The sequence below is a fragment of the Syngnathus typhle genome, linkage group LG16 (genome assembly GCF_033458585.1).
Source record: "Syngnathus typhle isolate RoL2023-S1 ecotype Sweden linkage group LG16, RoL_Styp_1.0, whole genome shotgun sequence".
NCBI classification, from domain to species: Eukaryota; Metazoa; Chordata; class Actinopteri; order Syngnathiformes; family Syngnathidae; genus Syngnathus; species Syngnathus typhle.
Window position 1 is genome coordinate 11,498,913 of NC_083753.1, and position 18,298 is coordinate 11,517,210.

The 18,298-nt window shown below is 39.7% G+C and overlaps 1 protein-coding gene across 3 annotated transcripts; it reads right to left on the reverse strand.

Moving 5' to 3' along the window:
* Positions 1-736: 736 nt before the first annotated feature.
* ppm1aa (protein phosphatase, Mg2+/Mn2+ dependent, 1Aa) lies at positions 737-18,081 on the reverse strand. Of its 3 annotated transcripts, XR_009718330.1 has the most exons (7): positions 17,680-18,081; positions 15,251-16,104; positions 15,051-15,168; positions 13,781-13,892; positions 13,637-13,694; positions 1,945-2,032; positions 737-1,857 (listed from the first exon to the last, which is right to left on the reverse strand). XR_009718330.1 is itself a non-coding variant. In XM_061300567.1 (6 exons), exons 2-6 carry the CDS (start codon positions 16,085-16,087, stop codon positions 1,822-1,824), a joined length of 1,161 nt encoding a protein of 386 aa, XP_061156551.1. In that variant the 5' UTR covers positions 16,088-16,104; positions 17,680-18,081; the 3' UTR covers positions 737-1,821. The 3 variants fall into 3 exon arrangements, 2 of the variants coding, with proteins under 2 accessions (XP_061156551.1, XP_061156552.1); XM_061300567.1 differs by lacking the exon at positions 1,945-2,032; XM_061300568.1 differs by lacking the exons at positions 737-1,857; positions 1,945-2,032 and adding an exon at positions 6,287-11,687.
* Positions 18,082-18,298: the final 217 nt, after the last annotated feature.

Here is an 18,298-nt window from a genome sequence, read left to right on the forward strand (position 1 = left end):
GGGTCAAATTTTATTTGTATGGCAACAAACAAATGTCGGATGAACATTTCATGTACTCACTGCTTCGTTTTTATTTCTTTTGTGAATGAACCAAACTGCTAACTAGCTGCTTATGCAAATTGCTACGTATTAACGGTGCAATGTTTTAACATCCATCCATCCATCCATCCATCCATCCATCCATCCATCCATCCATCCATCCATCCATCCATCCATCCATCCATCCATCCATCCATCCATCCATCCATCCATCCATCCCATCCATCAATCTCTGATTTTCTTTTTAATTCTAAAGGCCTGTTACAACTGAAGGTACATGTGTTTGTTTGTTCAAAGCTTTTCCTGATAATGACCAAAATAACTTAATTCCTTCCATCAAATAGCTTGAGCATTATACTGTCAAAATCAGTGTTTTCTTCTTTTTTTTGGCATTCCATGTTTTCTTTCCTGGCTGTTACTCAAATAATTTAGTGAAACCAGGCATTAAAACGAAAAATACAATGTGGTCTAGGATATTTTTCCCCCCTATGACTATACGACCAACATAATCAATCAAAAATGCGTATACATAAAGTGATGGCTGCAAATGAATAATATTTATATTATCATGCGTTTACACACAACAAAATCTATGTGTGGAAAAAGCTTAACCACTCGACAGTTCCCCCTCGTCTCATCCGTTGCTGAAATCACACACAAGGTCTACGACAGTAAAGTGTAAACACGTATGCACAGATTGATTTCAAGGTTTTATATGAGGACACACACACACACTTGAATAAGATGTTCCCATCAATCCTCTACAGATCAAAACCATCCAACTAAATGGAAAAAAAGGCTTTACGTTACAGCGGGGGTGGAAAGTACCTTTTTATGGATCAGATAGCTATTAAGTATAGTTTCAGTTGAACTCCTGCTATAACACAGCATTTATTTAATGGTTCCTAATTAATTTATTTAATGGGTGACAATAAAATACATAAATCCAAGATAATCTCATGAGAGGGGGGAAATGAATCACAGTGAACAGGAGAAAGATTAATCTAATATATTTGAGTTGCCTGAATTGAAATTACATGATTTTAATAAATAAAAAATAATAATATAATGATTCAGGTCTGTCTGGCCTACTAGTTCAAAAGTCTTCACAAAATGAGAACAATAACTTTAGTTTACAGTACTGGAGCCAGAATTGCAGCCACTGTTTGGAATATTGATCTGCAGTGGCAAAAAGAGCTGCAAGGCAATCACTTCACTGGCCACAACATTAGGTACACCTGCACCACAATAGAACTCAACAAAATTACAAAGATGATGCCCAATTTTTTTGATATAAGAAACAATCAATACAATTTACACTGCTTCAAATTATAATAATAATAAACATCGATATATCGACTGGTTTCCTGTCAGTCGCAGCTGGGCACATCCAAGCCTCAATTCCACCAAAGTTGGATTTGATACCATTTTTGCTTATTTCTTTCTGTCGATCCAATTTGTCTGGTTCAAGATTTTTCTGTAATAAATCTGCATGGCCAAGCAGCCCATGAGAACAGCTGAGTGAACGCAAGCACACAAATTCACATTCATACCGACAGTGCAGGTGTACGGAAAAGTATGACAGTGAGTATCCTTGAGGGGAAAAAAAATAGATACAGTTCAAGGGTGAAAGGCTTAATGTCATGGTAGATGTTTAAATGGAAAAAGAAAAAAGATACAGTACAAGGATGAAATGCTGAATGTCATGGCAGATGTGTAAATGGACCACAGGAAGTGATGGGAATGGATGATTGCGGAACATCCTGATTAGTTGTTGCTGTTTTAGCTGAAACCACGGAAGAAGAGGATGTCGGAATCCTGGGGAGGAGAAGAGCAGGGTGGAGGTGAATTTGAGCGATGGAGATGGAGTCAAGTGGAAGCATGCACGGGCAATGATTCAATCACCACTGGGCCGCATGCTGACACGTTGCAGACATCATGCACACAGTCTGGTCCAAGGGCATCAATGGTGAATGGGCAAGGAGAGCAACACCTTAACACAATCGGAAAATATGAACTCAATTTATTAGCTAGTATTTCTTTGCTACCGGGGTCCACACTTCCTAAGCAGAAGTATGCCGAAAAAATTCAATATGGACAAAACGTCCGCCATGAATATATTTCAATTTTCATAATTGAGATTCTTAAACAAATGAAAAAAGATCCAGTCTTTAACAACAAAAGGTTTGACACAATATACAAAATAATCACGTAGTGTCTTTTTTTTTTCAGTGCCGTCTTTCATAAGAATTACAATTCAAGGACGGCACAAGTTTCTTGAACAACAAACCAACAATAAATATGACCTCATTTTGCGCATTTATTTTTTTTACAAAAAGCAATCAAAAATAAAACATTTAAATATTATCAAGGTATTACGTTGGTCCTGCGTATCATTCCAAAGCTACAAAAAGGATTAGGCCTACTCACATTATAGGGTGGTACACGACTGGGTGCTGGCGCAACTAAGCCATGTTTGCCATCTAGTGGTGAATGGTGATATTACAACTCAAAAACAGTGGAACCCCACCACTCTCAGCAGATCGGGATCGAGCAAAAGTGCAAAAATCTACATATAATTGGCGTCCACTAAAATGCACTGAATAATCCAGTAAACCCAAAAATTGTCATTTGGGTTAGTATTGATGATTTGTGTAATAGTGACGCCATAGTAGTGTTAGAAAAACAAGTTTCGTCAGGTCAATCCGTCCAAGGGTACGAAATGTGTGGTCTGCCACTGAGGTGAACATTGTCTGTACATACATAAAAAGATAACTCAAGCGCAACAAGTGTTGAGGAGGTCAAATGAATAACAGCAATACAAACAGTACTTCGAAAATTGCAACAGACAGTGACAGACATCCATCTTGCTGGAGATTAGAAAAGCTGTGAAAAAGAAAACCAATTTTCCAACAGTGACATCAATACAGTAAATGACAATACGTAGTCTTGCACACACGGATGAAGAAAACTCCTGCTATGGATTGACAGAAGATGGCCACAAAGGTTCATAAATAGTGTGACGCCTTTAGGAGCGCCTCCAGACAATAACACCTATACTGTCAAGAGATGACGAGGTTGTTAGAAAATGTCATTCAGCATATAATTGCATTTCATCTCATTCTTGCCCTTCGGCTGACAATGCCGCCTCCTTTTGTGAGGCCCTCCGCTGCTTTTGTGGAGGCAGCACAATCCAAAATGTCACAATACATCACAAGACTTCCATAATGATAATCATAGTTTGTTGTACACTAGAACCTTCTATGTCAAAACCCGAAATGAGAAACACTTTTGGGAGTATTTGGTGATGCCACCACAGAAGGGTAAAGAGGGCAAGTGTGATCATATCTACCGAAGCGCAAATTGAACATGTGGCATATAAGAAAAACGTAATCAATCTATTCCACTGATGATTTTGGGTAGCCTTCAATTTCGTCGTATTAGCTCATGTGTTTATTTGTCCTCATTTCTAGCATTTCTTGCAAATTGTGACATGATGACCAATAAGAGACCAGCAGTGATTTACTTCACCCCCTACGTTATCGGCTCAGCATCTTGCCTATCAGTTGGAAACAAAAGCCGTGAGCAATGGACACGAGTGGTGGTGATGGCGGGCAGCTGTCAACAAATTCCGCAGCTTCGGCGCCAAAGCCCAGATGACCCGCTGGCGGGAGTTGACATTAATCCTAAGTCTTCCAGTCAGCGCTAAGAATTTGAGAGGACACAACGCCGCGCTGGGAGCCAATGCCGATACAGGCTGGAACGGACGAAGGTGCCGATGCTAACGAGCGGATCCGCGGCCCCTTAATGAGCCCGCGTCATTTGATGTCCTCATTTAGTGTGCGCTGTGTCTCAGAGGTGAAAGATAATGAGGATTCCCAGGGCAGCGGCTTGTGGAAGCCACCTCGTGCACAAGGGGGGACAGCAGCATGCTGGAGGACATGGTGGTGGGTATCTTTGGGGGTGGGAGCATGTCAGCCATGCTTGATATGCTTGTTTCTACTCTAATCATTGAATCACTGCAGCCAAGTGAGAAAAGCTTGCCCACCCTCCTGACATATGCACCTCAAGCAACAACTCACAAGAAGAGCAAATGGAGGAGTGCGGAGGATTGGGGGTGGGGTGCTTCTTCTTTCTGACCTTGTGGGGCTTGTTGTCTCACCTATGACGTCTACAGTGGTCCGTAAGAGTCATCCAGCTAATGGGTTTTTCAACTTCAGATGATTTTTTTTGTTTTGTTTTTTTGCTTACTTGGAATAGCAGCACTCGACACAGCAGTTTGGGAAATAGTGAAGAATTAATCAGAAAAAGGCTTCGAGGAGTTTAGCAGAAGACAATTGACGTCATGAATTAGTTTAAGCAACAGATATTTGAACACGAACGGTAGAGCAACACATGTAGACAGATAATATACCAAAAGACAATACTGTAGTTATGAACAATTCTGGAAAATAATTGTGATTTATTTTCTCCCTCATATCACAATTGTGATTAAATGTGCAGAGCCACGACCCCCCCCAAGTTCATTTTCAAATGTATTTTTCAACAAACACAAGCAAATTAGTTTGTGGCTTTACCACTTCATCGTATTCAACTTCTTTTAATATTAGAAGGTTGTCGTTTTTTCAGAAAAATATTGTTTTGTTTGGGGCGATGTTGAAATGAATTGAATCTTTGTCTCAAAGCACTCAAAGCGTCTGAGCTCTTGGTGCAACAAACAAAGACTACACAGAGCATAACGTGGTGTGTCCTGACAATCCTCTACTCAAACTGTTGCGGACCAGATGCATTAGTCTAGCTGATTTTTTTTCTCCACCCACAACAAACAGAGCATGACATGCAGTGAAACAATGGCGAGTCAGCTGCTTTTGATGATGCTCGCATTAGTAGAGGTGCACAGGTGGCAGCAAGCAAATAGAACTGAGAAACATGCAAGGCATCAGGTGATGCTTCTTAAATTGCAGTTCATGTGTGCCTTATTTTGGGAAGGTGCCATGCCAACAGAAAAGTGGAAGGCTCTTTTTCGTTTGGTGATGTGTCCACGAACCTCATCCATCTTACTGCTCCATCCAAGAGCCAGCAAGCCAAGTGCTTGCTACCTGATTTGTTAACTGTTCACCACTGAGCATCGTTTGAACATTTGACCTTTTAACATGCCTCATGACATTATGCTGACATTTCAACCGTAATTCCTCCCATGGTTCTTAATCCCGCTGGCCGTGGACTGGCGTGACCCGTGTCGACTCAGCGCCGAGGCGAGACAAGCGCCACTCCTGATGAGGCAACACCATCGTGCGTTTAGAGAAGGGAGGGGAAGGAGAGCGGGAGGGGCGGTAGTAAAATGGTTGAATCATTAGCGGAGTGGATTCCAAAATTGAAAGACAGTTTCCAAGAAGATTGGATGAAGACAAAAGGCTTGTAATAACTTGAAAGGCTCTGATGAGGGAGATGAGCCTCATAGTTTTTGCAGTATCATGTGAATGATTACGGAAATTGGAAAAAAAAAAAAGATTCTTTTCACGGTACACAGGAAGACACTTTTCAGAAAGCTACTTAATTTTTGCATGTAACATTGTTTTATTTTTTTATTTCTTAGGTGATAAACTTTGCGTTTTCATTTGCTGATCTTTATATCCCATAAAGAACAAAATGTTGAAACTTTATTTTCAGAGTGTAGTGAATTGTTTGCCCAATATCACAATCAGCCAATTCATTTTTAAATGACTGTAACAATATCGATAAAAGCTTTGACTTTTTAGAATCCAAGACATTACAGTTCAGTTGTATTTAACTTTCATGTTCATTTGCATTTACTCTTTTAGACTGGTTTGTTTTTCAAACTTTTATTGAGATACAATTTTAATTTTAATTTTATGTACATTTTAATTTAATTATTCTTCATGTACCTACGTATATTTAGGTGCAGTACTGTTCAAACTGTGCATTATGTTGTCGTGTCTCGTATATTCAAATATACCTTTTCGGAAAAAATCTTCAGCCTAATTTTGATGAACGCGTAGCTACATTTTAGTGTTAGCCAATATAATAAAACATGAAGAACCAAATATTTATTTAGGTGGGGCTTGGTGTTAAAAAGCTAGAGAAGCACTGAGGAATTATGCTTAAGTTAATGATATTAGAATTGAATTAAGTTCCTGAAAGAAATTTTCAAATTTACCGAGTAAGACTTCCGTATGTTTAGTTCTGCTCTCTGTCCTCCGCCAAAAAAAAAAGCCATGAAATGAGATACAAGATCACAACCCATTTATTTGGTAATACATTCTGCAAACTAGAAACTTTATTCAAACTTTATAGGCTAAAAAAAAGAGAGAAAAGAGGAAAGAAACTGTCAAAGTAAAGAAATGCATCGATCCACAAGCGAGGAATGCGATTTGTTCAACTGACAACACAAACGGCACACTTCCCACACCCGACATATGTCATTCTTTTGGAGTGGGAACATCATAGAAAATATACAGTCGTCATTAAGAATTCATCGGGGGGGGGGGGGGTGCGGGGGGCTCCGAGAAGCTTTTGAACTGACAATGACAATACTACTAATCCACAGCACTCCAAAGCTATTCTTGAATGTACTCATAAATATAGCAAAGCAGACACGACACTTGCAATGCTGTGGAGGTCACCATGTTAAAACACGCGCGTTTATCGTATGACACTGCGGGAGGAGGGGTTGAAAAAGGAAAAAAAAAAAAGATTTCCACCAACATTGTTATTTATAAAGGTTAACATACATGTCATTTTTTTAACCCCCTTGAGAGCCGAAGTACCTTAGCATGAACATGAGCGTCTTGCTCTCTGTTTTTTCTTTAACAACTATTGGAGGCGACATGATGAGAGCGGGTAAGGCAAATCGGTGAGCTTATGAGCTGGATGGTGAGGCTGGGGAAGTGGGGGGAGCAGACAGGGGGGGGGGGTAAGGGTCACACAATCAACGCCACAAACAGGGGACATCAATATATACAAGAGGGGCCCCCAAATACAATTGAAATATTTGATCGTCCTTACGAATACGTATAGGACACATCACCCGAGGCTGACAAAGGGAACGCTGTCGATACCTTTTAACTTTTTTTTGCGCAATTATGGTGATTAGACACACAAAGCATCAGTGCTTACGACAAGCTCATTGATTTGCACCTACTTTAACATTTAGTTGCTACGTAGCATTAGGGACACACTGAAAAATCAAAATTTATATACACATATGTACACATATACAGTATATACATATATTGGTATAAATACATATATGTAATTACTATGTATGCTGTATATACATACGTACACATATGTACTTTATTTATATACTGTATCAGAGGTGGGCCTTTTATTAGATTTTTTTGGTCCGTCATTCGACAGCAGCCGAGGAAGCCTTCTGTCATTGTCAATAATTTTCTCGAGCCAAACCAAATTGTGATTGTTATTTTCACCGTGCTTCCCTTATTTATTTATTTTTTTTAAATACAGTGTATGAATGGTCATTGTGTTCTGATTCGCAAATAGACCGGCATTTCTCTTTATAAGAATCTTCTCGCCTTGGAGAGACACAGTCGGAGGACCGTGGAAAAAGATGCGCGTCACTATTAATAAATCTTCATCTTGTAGATTGACAATTAAAATTAAATTTCAATCTAAAAGATAACACATTGCAACAATACTGATATTGCTGCTGCACAATATTAAAAAAAAGCAATATGAGACATGGTTATTGAATGAAGCGATATCAATATTAAAATGACATTTCTATAACATAATTGAAATATTTTATTATTTCATGAGGCAAACTAAGCGAGATCAATGAATTCTCAGCTAGTTAATTGTAATTACCGTATTTCCCGGACTATAAAGCGCACCTAAAAACCAAAAATGTTCTCAAAAGCCGACAGTGCGCCTTATAGTTTGGTGCGCCTTATATATGGACCAAATTCCTAAATTTGAACTGACCCGAAGCATTGTGTCATGAAATCAATCATAAGTGGCCCGCTGAAGACTATGCATCATGAATCAAAAAGACTATGGATTATTATTTTGTGATTATAAAGTAGTTTGTTGCATCTGAAGTTGAAATAAAAAAGATAAAATGGAGAATGATTTGATTTAGGTAAATTTCTGTTTAAAAAGCCGTAGTGTTACAAATACAATATGGTAAAAGCCATAATGTTAAAAGAAATAATCAAATATCACATGAATGTGTTACGTTAAAGAATATTAAAATTCTTATGATAAAAATTACTTTCTTTTCAGTGTAACCCTAACACACCATTGTATAAGCTGAATGAATGCAATTGAAATTTTGCGAGCATCGCACAGTTGGAGATAAACATCACATAAAGAGGCTTCAACTTCACAACATCATTGGAGTTCTTAAAAATGTCATGTCTTGTTTTAACAGGGTTAGTAGTCATTCTTTTTTTAAATAATTTTTAGATAACTTTTCAGATAAAAAAAGAACTTACACAGCCTACACACATCAAATGGTTTGTGCAAGTAGAGGATACAACAAAAAAGGTGAATATATGTAAATTGGGTATTTTTAGTTTCGTAGTGAATTTTTTTTTTATTTTGATGGGACTTTGGGGGTGAAAACCATGTGATGGAAACTTGACGTTAAATAAAATGAAAAAGCCGTATAAAATAGGTATCAAGGTCGAGTCTCTTTAAATTCCAACATGAGCGATACTGAACACTGTCACTGTGATTCATTCATTACAATCAGCAAAGCTGAAATGCTTCTCATTGCTGGAGCAGAACAGCACTATCAAGTGCATTTTTTTGGGTGTTTATAAAAAAAAAAAAAAAAAAAAAAAAGAGAGAGAGCAAGAGGAAAAAAACAATAGTAACAACACAAACGTCTTGTGACCCTTTCTCAGTTAAATATCGACCAGCAGTTTCATTTCTTGTGTAAATATTAAAATGCTGTATTCAAACACCCAAAGTCAAGATTGTAAGTCTGTTTTATTCTTTTTCTCTTATTTATTTTTTATTTTTTTTAAACTGTGCGTTATTTGCCCACACGCCCGCACACATGGAGACACAGTATAGGACATTCATACTTTACTGAGCCACCACTTAATCAGGATTATTCACAACCTTTCAACCATGTTGCTTACATGCAACAATTGTCATCATCATCATCATCTTTTATCTTGAAGGCCAATCACAGGACATAGTTCATGATACTTTTTAACAACCACACTAGCTTGCATTAGTTTTTGTTGTGGCACCTTTAAATTGTACCCTGTGTGTTAGTTTACATTTATGCACACAATGCTAAGCTACGTAGCTGCTTCAATATAGACTCTACAGCACCACCAGTGGTTAAAAAAAAGTAAGGTGAGATTTCAATCAACTTTAACACGTCAGGGGCATTTTGGACATTTAGCCACCACAGCAGGTTAGAAAGTGCCTCAGGAAGGAGCCGAGTCGGCAAGCAAGCTAAAGTTAGGATTGTCATTTAAAAAAAATATAGATTCTTTTTTTTTTTTAAGGATCTTACTATTATTATATTGTAACTGAGAGAAAACTGAACTTACGAAAGCAAAGATGTCAATAGTAGCTTTACAAACAAACCTAAAGGACGCCCAAGTCAAAACAGAATTCCATTTTGTCCATGGTGAAAAAAAAAGAAAATCTAACTCAAACAACTTATTTATTACTTGGATGTTAAAAGTCAAAAATATATACATACATTAATTTCCACAATGCAATTTTAGACCATATAATAGCAGAAAATGGAGAAAGAAAAACCTTTCCTCTTGAAGAAATGTATCTGCCTTGTGAGTAGAAACAGATATCGTCAATGACGAAGAAGGGAGGGTTGGGGAGGAGGTTTTGGGGGGTTTACATGAAGTGAACACACACACACACACACACACACACAAATCATTGGTGCTAGCAGCAAACTGGACTGTGCAGCCTGTCTGGCTCGTGTCGGTTTGGGCACACAGCAAAACCCCCAAGGAAACAAAAAATGGTGCTGTACACAACCAGGACGACACTTTACAATCCGCGGATTTGTTCTTGGTATGAATGCCCTCCTCCCCCACAAATAAGAAGAAGAAAAAAAAAAAAAAGACAGCTTTTAAAGTATTTAGTCAACAGTTGATCCTATGTGGTCACATGGTAAAATAGTAAGTGCTCAAGTGTCAGTCCAATTAGAATATCTTTAAAATACCATATCATTGTTAGAGGGACAAAACACGGCTGAGTTCGTCCAAGACCCCCCCCCCCCAAATTGTGTGGACCAGTCAAATTTTCCACACAAGGAAAAACGTCCACAATTTAAAAGGTTGCAATGTCAAAGGTTGTGCCACACAAAATATAGAAAGAATAGCTTGCACGCAGGATTGCGCGCACACGCGCACACACACACAAGGCTGAAAAAAACATGGTGAGAAATGTGGGGGGAAAAAAAACTAAAATCAAACCACTGTAAGACTTATGAAAGACAACTACAAAACAGACCCACTTTGTCCTTGGGACTGCAATAAAACTTGGCTATATAAATGTCAATTGTTCAACAAGAGCATGCACACTCTGTGAATATGAATGTGATATGGAAAGGGCAGACTGTAGCTTGGTAAGTCCCCACCCCCCCAAAAAAAAAGCAGCCCGGTGTGTGTGTGTGTCTCTGTGTGTGTGAAGCGGGTGGCAATTACAAGGATACGTTTGCAGGTACACACACAAGCACCCGGTTGCAAATATCGAGTCAGACAAGGTGGCTTTTGTTTTAAAATGACACATTGCTGTTATTATTGGAGCCTGTACAGAAAAACACATACAAAAATAAAATACAAGGTTTTTTTTTTCTCCTTTCTTTCTCAAAAGCACACAGGGTGGGGATACTTAGGGTGTAAATGGTTTTGATATAGAGCTTACTGTGCTGTCAACTATACAATTTACCCGTTTCTTAAAGGAGCATAGACTAACTGAGGAGCGAGGAAAATTAAAAGCGTGGAGGCATCGTGTCTGGAGGACAAGCAGTAATCAACACTATGTAGAAATGGGTTAAAATTCCAGAAGAGCAGGAAAAGGCAGATAGTGCATAAAAAGGTTCTCTTTTTCATTTCATTAAATTTTTTTTTTTTTTTTAAACTTAATCAAGCTGCATTAAATACAGGCTGTTTGTACAGGACAATTGCACTTCACAAAAACAGAAATATACAAACGCACACAAGGAAATGTGAATCAAATTAATTACAGCAACGACAACAGAAAAAAAAAACCCTACTACATAAGCTGATTATTGAATCGGAAAAAAAAAAAAGCTGTGTGGACTCATTTGTTATGTTTGATTTTAGAGGGAAGATTAGGATGGGTGAACACAAAAGGGGGTTGGGGGGGGGGGGGGGCAAAGATGCTGGGTGGGGGATCCTGAACTCCAGAGTGGACTGGCGCTGCACTATCTCCACGTTTGTGTGCATGCAATTCCTCTTCCTCTTCCTCTTCCTCCCATGAAATTCCCTTCTTAGAAACCAAAAGCTCAGAGTGACGGCAGGAGAGACTGCTGAGCTGGGCTGAGCTGAGCTGCTGTGGGTCTTGAGAGGATGGTGGTTTGTAAACGCTATGCTGTGTTGTGTTAGTGGTGCCACGCTGTGTTACCACATGTCATCTGTGGACGCAGAGTCCTTGACAAGAGGGGAGAGGAAGGACAACACCCTTCAGACTCGAGTCTCAATTCCATCAATATTCACATGAAAAAAATATATATATACAAATAAAGATACAGAAAGTAAATCTTTATCTGCGACAAGGCACCAACTTTTTCTTTTACCAGGGGAGAACAATTTTGAATACGAAATGTACTGTACTGATTCATTTGCTTAAGTCTAACAGCCAGCAAAGCTATGAAATATTTTTTGAAACAACTATTCAATCGATTATATTATTATATTATCTATTAATTGGCCCTTGAGGGCTACCAGTTGCAGAGAAACACCACATTGGTGACCAATGCTAGCATTTGGAACCATTATTTTGCAGTAAAAATATGCCTCCATGTTCTCAAAGATGATATTCCTGTGAAAATTGTAGCAGTCTGTTTTTGTACAGTCTGTAATAACGTGATGGAAAATTAATATTTTATTCATAAATGTGGTTCTTGCTGAGCAAAAGCTATTCAAATGAAAAAACATAGCGTGTTAAATTAAATTAATTGCGATTAATTATCAAGCCTTCCATTAGATGATTTTTTGTAATCAAGTCTCACCATTATTTTTTTCTTTCTTTCTTATGAATGATGATGAATGGAACTACCGACTGCAGAGTAAAGCAGTACGCAGATGTCTGTCCTTGCTGCTCAGTACTACGTGCCTTAAGCGACAATAATAAACGATAAATGGCATGTAAACCATAGCGTTACTTGAAAGTGAAGACAATCATTCTGTTTGCGGAAAATCGAATGTGGGTAGGTTCAAAGCTTTTCCTCTTGAAGCAGGATGACAAGATGGCGAGTGCTGAGATTGAAACCAACTACAGAGGCAACAAAAATGGGTTTTTGCAAAGTTCTCTTAAATCCAAGGCAGGGCCAAGCAATCAATTCCCTCTGCTTTAGAAACCAGCACGGTGCTTTATGTTTTAAACCTTGAACGTCTCTATGAAAATTAAGACCTTCAAGTTACCAGTGCACTTTGCACTCCTCGTTTGTTTCAAATATCAAACTGAGTAAGGACCACAAAGGGATCGGTTTGCTCAAATTAGATGAAAAACCCAATTCCAAAAAAGTGCACTTTTTAATAATTGAGCTGCCTTCTACACCAAACAACTGTGGAGATCAGCAAATATAAAGTTCACTTGATATACTTGGATAAAAGTGTTGTTATTTTCAAGCAAGGACATTACATTTGCTTCAAACACAAAGAAGCAAAATTGCTTGAATTGAAATGTCCTCACCACACGGTGATATGGAATCAAATATTGTTTGTCGACCACCCAGGACAGAGAGAAATATAAGCAAATAAAATTAATTGGGGCACAATTATGAGAGGTCTGGGGAGGGGGGGGGGGAGAAAATTGAGAAGAAATATGCCTAAACTTGACAAATATTGAACATCTTGAGGAAAAACTGAATTTGATCATGTGACTATAGCTGTTATGATATTTTACTGGAAGGAGCAATGAGTAAAGATGTAGTCCGACTCGCACAAGACCAAATGATTCGAAAAATAACTGATCTCGTCCCAGATGAGATATTAAAAGTTCAAACATTGAAGTCGACCGGCATCCGAGTGATCGACCATAAAGGTACCACCTGCATGCGCAAATGCATTTCACGTATTTGCTCTTCAATTTGCTTTAGAGATTATTGCACCTTTTTACATATTGAACATTGTAAATATAAGCAATTAACATGACGATATTCTAGGTTTGTACATGAGACAGTTCTCGTAATATTGATCTTCAGGTAATATTTTACATTTCACATCTATTATCAACACGAGGAAAAAAAAAGTGTGACTTAACATGCACAAAGTTGGTTAATGTTTACGACCTCGCGTCAAAAGTCATGCGTACGTCAACCAAAGTCAAAGCATCAATGTGTTAAAAGAGTTTTGGGGGGACAAACTGGGATACTTACTGTGTCATCGCTTCGGTAGGGGTTGAGTTTGTTGTATACCGCTTCAATAACACTTCGTCTGTAGAGGAAAATAAATAAATAAATCATGGAAATCAAATAATGAGTGAAGCCTCATGTTTATTCGAAGCATAGAAGGTCACCTACTTGCTTGCAAGCTCTCCTCCGGGAGGGAGGTTGGGGATGCTCTCTGACGCTAACGTCCTCATAACATGGACCAGGTCTGGTATGCCTTCCTCTCCCTGCTTTTTGAGGATGTCTGATGGAAAAAACAAATCGCAAGTAAGCTTCCTGGACACGGAGGGAAGACAAATTCAAATATTTGCAAATTAAAGGTAAATGTTTTAAGACAATTTAGGTCTAATATAACTGGTTTGTGGACCGTATCACATTGGACCAGAAACTCTCTCAAAGTAGCATTCCTTCAATTTTTTTCCCCCCATTTAGTCCCCGAAACAAACAAATTGCTAATGATTAATAAACAGCGAAAGCTGACAAATATTAACTTGTGTGCACAAGATATACGTCATTCTTTAAAACGCAGACATAGCCTATTTTACATATAATATTAAGTTGACAGCTAGTTTAGGTTGATTACAATTCAACAATCTGGACTCAAGCTCAAGTTAAGTAGACATTTAAAAGTTCTTAAGAAATTGTCAGTAACACTAGCCTGAAGATTATAAGTTACCAATTCTTCTTTTACCCTCTCAGTTGACGAAACCAAGCAGGTTTTTTTTCAACTTGTGTTACCATGACAACTAATCGTGGGCTATTTTGGGGGTGGCATTTCAACAAGCCCCAAAAATTACACCTAGATTTAGCAGCAGGATATCAGCTTTGAGATACAAGTGACTCAACACTCCCAGTTCAAGGTTACCGTCACACGAAATAGAAAACAGAGAATCACAAGTTGTTCATTTAAAAACCATGGCTACTTCCTAAGGCTAAAGAAAACAATGGAAAACACTATTGACATAACAGTTGATCGACATTTGTTCAACTATTTAAAAGGGGGTGGGGGGGTCAACTGCCCAGTCATAACAGGCTAAGTTCAGTGAGGCTAGAAAAATGGGTGTAAAGTATACTATAATGTATGATTTGTGGAGTATTTAGACAAATGCATTTCAGAGACACTAAGATACCTGGGGACAATTTTAAATTGGTACCAACAATATTGCAAAGAATTGTCTCCTATTTACAAGTGTTTCCAGGGAAGAACTGAAGTACTGAGGGCTTCAGGCTAAATGAAATTTGAATATGTCTTAACTGCACTCAATCCAGAGTATAAATAGAAAGGAACAATGTTTCAGTTGACATTGCAACTGAAGCACAAGTTCATTTCATCCACCAAAACGTGTTTTCATCCACCAAGTAATTTGCCCCGCACATTCATTTCCTTCTTTCTTGTGCTCACCTTCTACTCTTGACTCCAGATACTTGTCCAACTCAGCCTCTCGTTTAACTGCTTCTGGAGAAACTTTTGGAGCTCCAGGAAAACAGATTAAAACAGCACTCATATTGTCCCGACTCCCCTGTAAAAGAAAGACAAAAGACCAGAAAGATGAGACTCAATGCAAGAACAAACAGGGTGTATTTGTGGTCAACATGGCATACCTTGTACAGGCAAGTGTCAACAATTTCATTGCTGACTCTTTCAAGATCATCCGTGACTTCTAGCCTTGACCGGACAAAGTCGCAGAGTTCTTCATTGGCCATGACATCCCAGATGCCATCACAAGCGAGAATAATAAATTCATCATCTCCTTCGCATCTCTCGATTGCATAAACTTCAGGCTCGGGAGAGACTAGCTGCTCTGTGGGGCCTTTCCCATGCACACACTTGTAGTCGAAATCTCCGAGGGCCCGCGACACGGCCAGGGAGCCGTTAACTCGCTGTATCATGACCGAGCCACCGGCGTTCAGGATCCTCTCCTTCTCCAGAGGGTTGCTGGGTTTGTGATCCTGCGTGAAGAAGTGCACGGCGCCCCCACGGCTCAGGAGTCCCCGCGAATCGCCACAGTTAATAAAGTAGACGTGGCTCGGTGATATCATCACGGCCACCGCGGTGGAGCCGCTGCGGTCTACGCCGTGCTTTTTCTCCGAGATACTTCGCATGTGATCATCGATCTCCAAGAAACCTGTGCGGATGCCGTTCTTCACGCTTTCCACTGAGCCATCCTCTTGCAGAGCACTCTGGAAGTCTGAGTTGCTGGTGATATGTTCCAACAGGTGCTCGCAGCAGTACTTGGCTACCTGAGAGCCGGCGTGGCCATCATATACAGCAAAAAACGACCAGGGGTCGAGACCATGAGGCAAGCCTATTACTGCCGTGTGTGCGTCTTCCATCTCTACTCGCCAGCCCTGCATACTACTGAGCCCAAAGCGCAGGCTGTTACCCTCACCATGGGAATTGTATTTTTCCATCTTTGGTTTGTCCAGAAACGCCCCCATTGTGTCCCTCTTGAAACCTGTGGGAAGACATATGGCATGTGTTTTGATTTTCAAATCGAGCGGCATGGTGTCGAGAGGTAGCAGTATCTCATCTGAAAGTATTTGGACTATTGGTCACTATTTTGTACAGTGGTGGACAATTTTACCAATAAAATGGCACAGACTTGAAATGCTAGTCTATTTGCTGACTTGTACCAAGGTGCTCTTAAGCTCTGACGTGCTCAACGATGGTTCCTGAAATGTGTCTTTCCGTGGAGACATCTACAGAAAGCTATCATACGGTATTAACACATCTGTGTGGCAGAACTATTACTCTTACCACTTAATTTCTGATTCTAAAACCAAATAGAAAAGTCACAGTCACGCTTCACAACTTTGCAGAAGACGATCGTGGGTAGTCTAACCCAAGACTTGTCTTCTTGGCAGCGCCAAACATATATTCACATTTGAAAGAAGCATGGGTCACATTTGAAAAAAATTAATCCAAATTGTACTGTTCACTTTGCATGAAGAAGAAAAAAATCAAATACATATCACATGAGTGAATGTTACTTGTGTGTGTATGGTGTCAAAACAGCAGATGCATATTATATTTTCCAATGAGGAATTATGTTGCTTAAATCTCTTTCAATATCTAAACGTACTTGCTTCCAATTACTTCTCTGGTTCTTCTATATCAAACAAATTTGTTTTAGGTTCATTTACCTGACATGTTTCGGCGGAATCTTCCGCCTTCATCAGAGTGTCACTGATGTGTTTGTGACGCGTCTTTATCAGGATAAAGACGCGTCACAAACACATCAGTGACACTCTGATGAAGGCGGAAGATTCCGCCGAAACATGTCAGGTAAATGAACCTAAAACAAATTTGTTTGATATAGAAGAACCAGAGAAGTAATTGAAAAAGAAAAAACAAGATGAACCTAGTACAACGTACTTGCTTCCATTGACTAGCAACTCGGAATTCAGACAGCATGCACTGCTCTAAAAATAGAAGGCCTGTGTACATATTTTGGCTACATATTAGGCACACTGTTAGTGTGGACTAAATTGAAACGCCCTTTCACCGCTGCCTGGTCAGGTTCAACTTGGAAAGTGCTGCAACGGCTTTACTCTGCGAATCAAATTTGGAATAAAACAACCTAACATATCTCGGACCTTTTTAGTGACCAACACAGCACGTTAGAAAGTCCATTTAAAAGTAGACGAAGCATTCGTCCGTTACTAGCATGTAGAGCTAACGCTCCGGCCAGTCGATAACTGCGATTACGGCAGATATCACGTCACCGACATTACAGTAATGGTGCGCTCGTTGCAATTATGAAACTACAGAGACGACTGTAGTGTGAAACAATTGCAGATTGATGAATGGGGTGCGTCAATTACGTAGCGCGTCTAAGATCGCGAAGCAAATAAACAAGCAACCTCACTGACTTGCGGGCCTTGACCCTTGTCCCTCACAGCTAAACTTGTGCTAAGCTAAAGTATGCTACCATAGCGCGAGGCAAGGAGAGCTCTCGGCCTTGCTAACGAGGCTAGCTTTAGCCAAACGTTCGAGTTACCGGCTCAACAAGAGATATTTAATGACTTACCGAATGTCTAAAATAGTGGTTGACAGCAACAGATGCCGAGGCAGTGACCAAAACTCGCAGCTACCGGTCGCAAATGATGGGAAATCTCACTTCCAGCGACGAAAGTGGTCACTGGCTGGGCTCAGGCTTCGGGTTGGTTAGCCGACTAGCAAAGAGCAATCGTCACACAAGACCCAATGCATAGAAATGGCGCTAGAGCGGAGGTTTCTCTATGGGTACGACCTTGATGCGTTACATTCTCTCAGCAGGCGATCACGAGGATATATTAGCGTTTTTGTTTGGATTTGTGAAGCCAAGCCAGGGGGAAGCTGAAACGTCTGCCCCAGCCTCTCCACTTGACAGCTTGACAGCTTGCTAGCTACCGTTAGCTGTTGGTGAGTACAACACTCGGAGAAGACCCGGATGTTGCAGGTTGCCTTCGAAAACATGACATCATCCCTGAACACCGAAGACACGCTCACTCAGCGCGTAGGCTACCAGGCGCATCTCCTCAGCCGGATTTGCATCCATTGAAACGCATTTTTTTGGAGCGCCATTGACACTGTTAGAAACGTTTCATACAGTAACTGCAAATTCGGTACAATATTTCGAAATAATGAAAAAGCGAGGGAAACGTTTG